The following is a 3,539-nucleotide window of genomic DNA, read 5'->3' on the forward strand; positions in this document are numbered from 1 at the left end:
CTCTTCAGGCTGCTGTTGCTCGGCTGCCAGCAAGGAACAGAGTGCTCCCGTGGTGCTCACCCAGACCCCGGCCGCTCCTTTTACCACCCAAAGCTGGGCAGCAGAGCTAGGAGCCTTTTAGCAGCAAGAGGTAGCCATGGAGCCGATGTATGGACGCGCTGGCGCGCGTAGCTGCCAGACCCGTGGTGCGGCTCCATCCTTTGCCTCTCCCTGCTGGGAATCCCGCCTCCATGCCTACCCCCAAGTCCCTCGCGATATCGCGAGGCGGTCAAATCAGCATGAGGGTATGCGGGGCGCCCCGGCGATGATTGGGACGTCGGAGGAGGATCCGGCCTACGGCACGGCCGCCACTGGCGGTTGTCTCTCGATGTCGATCTCCGCGTCCTGGCTCTCGCGGTGTGGGACGTTGGAGGCAGGATCGATCCACACGGCACGTCCGCCGACGTCCGCCACTTGATGCCGTTCTGGAGTCCTCGACTCACGCAGCGATGGAGCTCATGCCGCCGCTGTCATACCGTTTCCTCTCCGACCTCAGGCTTCGGGACTCCCACTCTAGCTGCAGCGAAACATGGGAGGAAATCGAGAAGATCCTAGGAGAGAGGAATTGGCACGAGACTTTTCTAGAAAACAACATCTAGTCAAAGCGGTGGGAGAATGGCGCACGATCTTTTCACTCTCATGGGCCGACTGCGTGACTGGCAACCGGAAGCCACCGAAGGTAATAAACACCAAAAAATAAAGCCAGAAGTTGCAGTTACGGATATAGATAAGGAAACAATCCTGCACAAACATACGTGTCACCCATCGCGTGAAGAAAAGTGAGAGAAATTAGCACATCTAGAGTGCCCAAAGTAACAATAATGCTACACTTACGGGAATCAGCTTACGGGAAAAATTCTACGGGATTACGTGGATGCATATGGGTGGTTCGAATCTGTTTGGCCTCCTTGATTTTAGGATCATGGATTTGTTTCAGGTCTCCACGTCTGCGCGTAAGTCATTCCCGTAGGAAATTTTACGTAGATGTAGCATTGTTGCCAAACTAATATGGATGCTCTAAACTGATTAGCTTTTATATAGGGTATAATTAAGGAAGCAAGGTCTGGATATAAAAAAAAAGGAACCAAGGTCTGAAAAATAGAAATTCCTATAATAAATTGCAAGCATAAATCCGTGTGCACTTTTCATCTATGGTGACTAATAACATCTTGATCTTCGCTCTCCTGGTATGGAAGATAGCTCTCGGTCAAGGCCCTTGACTCCTCATCGGTGAGGTCGCTGAACGGCCCGTTGATGGTGAAGACAGAGTTAGCGCCGAAGGCGGCCTTGTGCAGATCTATCTGGCGGAGGAAGTCCTTGAAGGCGGCGTAACGGCGCTCCTCCTCGCGGGTGGAGGTGTACTTCTTGCCGTGCACCGCCTTCCACTCCGCGAACACCCGCCGAGTCTCTACCTCGCTCCTCTTGTTCTTTCCGTGCCCTGCCTTCCAGTCCGCCAAGACCTGTCGGTGCAACTCCTGGATCTTCTCCAACTCCCACTCCCACTCCCTTTCAGATGAGTCCGTCGTGTTCGCCCGTGCCGACAGGGATATCAGCAGCAGCAGAAGCGCTGCCACCGCCATGGCAACCTTGGGACTACTCATCGCGACAGAAGGTGGATTGGGCGTCTGGTTAGTGTTAGGGGTGCTGTTGTTGGTTCGTCGACGCTGTTTAATTGCGTTGTCGCTCGCGTGCGTGCTAGCTCTGGATTTGGCTATCTTTCGGTGTTGTATGTACATTTAAGGAGTCAGCAAAGAAGGGACCGAGACGTACACGGCCGCGGATCAAGACATCAAGTAGTACGTGCGATCTCCAACAGGCACGCTATATAGACCGCGCGGTATAAAAACTGCCGTTTTGTAGCGCGCGGGAGCAAAATTGGTCTTCCAGCAGGCGCTGCAAACGACGCGGCGCTGTAAAACTTTTTGGGAGCTGGCCAGTTTGCGCTACCGTGAGCGCTATACTTTGTGCGCCGGTTACAGCGCGCGTCATCGCTCAACCACGCGCGAAGAAACCCAATGATGAAACTTCCTCTCGCCTCGCCGCCTGACCGTCCAATCCCTCACCTCCGCGCGCCGGCGCAATCCGGCGATGGACGGGCCCTCCGGTAGCCCAGCAACCCCTCCCTACTCCGTCCCACCCGCCGCCGCTGCTGTCGCCTCCGCAGCGCCGCCGCCCCATGCGCCAAACCCTAGCGGTGGCGCCGACACCAGCAACACAACCATCGTTGCCCGTGCGCTCTTCGTCCCGCCATGCGCGAAAGAAGGTGTTGACTTGGAAAATGCGGAAGTGTGAGATGCATTTGTGATATGCAAATTGTGTGTTTCACTTTGTATCCATTTGAACCATATGTTGTGTGTCGTTGTTGAACTACGTCATTTTGTGTGTCGTTCTTGAACTATGTGATTTGTGTTGCACTTTGTGTCCATTTAAACTATGATAAATCATTTGTTTCATGATTATATGTGAGTGTTTGATCTTGTTGAATGTATAATAGTGTAGAAGGTTGTTTTCCAACGTCGGTTTAAGTCAAGTAGTAGTACTACCAAACTCAGAGCACCGACTTAGAGCATCTCTGCAAAATAGGACAGCTGAAAACAGGTCAGAACACCTGTTTTTAACTGTTACCGCACGAAATTCTATTTTTCCATACTCAATGATTTGCATAATAAGGCACGGGAGAGATTTCAGATTGTGTAAAAATAGGGCACGTCCAACACTACAAACTTCAATTTTGACACTTTTTTTTTAACAAAGGAGTGGATCATATATTAGCGTAGCACGTGGCATGGCAGGTACAATTTTCATACATGCCCTTTACATCACTCGTCCTAAAGAACCGAGAATTTGAAGATAAGGCATGTACTTTTACAAGAAACACCCTAGCAAAAACACTGGAAAAGCAATCAAGACCCTGGGTATCTCTGCCACCAGCCGCCGGCGTCCTCAAGGCGTTGCCGCCGAGGAGCAGGGTGAGAGTACTCGAGCGCCCTTTTCCGGCGAGAGACCGTCGTCGCTGGCTACCTTGAGGCTTCCGGGGACGAACCACTTGGCAGCATCTAGGTGTCGAGCTCCAGCAGACATGACAGAGAGTAGCCTCCGATTTGGAGGTTGTAGATTGGCCTCCATGGCCAAGGATAGCTGTGGCAAGATTGCCACCGGCTTGGAAGCACTTGTCGAGGAAGATCCACCGTCGAAGATGCGGAGTCGAAAAGCAACTGTACCATCCACCTTCAACAGTACAGGGATCCTCAGCTCCTCCTAGTAGATTCCGATGGTGCAGCATACTGCGTCTCCCCTTCTCCCCCCGCCACCATAACCGGCCAGAGAACGGCGAGACTTGCATAGGCACCCTTTCTTCTCCTCCCGCCGCCACGGCTGACCAGAGAAGATCCAGGTGCTTGCTCCAGCAAGCTGAGCTCAGCAAGAACGGCTTTATTGACGGAGACTGTGGTTACCGTCGATTGATTCACCTCCGGCCGCCGGAGCTGAAGAAATCGAGC

General features: G+C 52.8%; 1 protein-coding gene across 1 annotated transcript in view; it reads right to left on the reverse strand.

The window, feature by feature from the left end:
• Positions 1 to 2,587: 2,587 nt before the first annotated feature.
• LOC124663615 overlaps positions 2,588 to 3,539 on the reverse strand; it is a 1,900-nt gene continuing 948 nt past the window's right edge. Inside the window, exons 3-5 of the mRNA XM_047201295.1 lie at positions 3,420 to 3,524; positions 3,061 to 3,267; positions 2,588 to 2,611 (exon numbers count right to left, since the gene is read on the reverse strand). Of these exons, the coding sequence (XP_047057251.1) occupies positions 2,588 to 2,611; positions 3,061 to 3,267; positions 3,420 to 3,524 (336 nt within the window). The remainder of the gene's footprint in view (positions 2,612 to 3,060; positions 3,268 to 3,419; positions 3,525 to 3,539) is intronic.

This window comes from Lolium rigidum, chromosome 6, assembly GCF_022539505.1.
Source record: "Lolium rigidum isolate FL_2022 chromosome 6, APGP_CSIRO_Lrig_0.1, whole genome shotgun sequence".
Lineage (NCBI taxonomy): Eukaryota > Viridiplantae > Streptophyta > Magnoliopsida > Poales > Poaceae > Lolium > Lolium rigidum.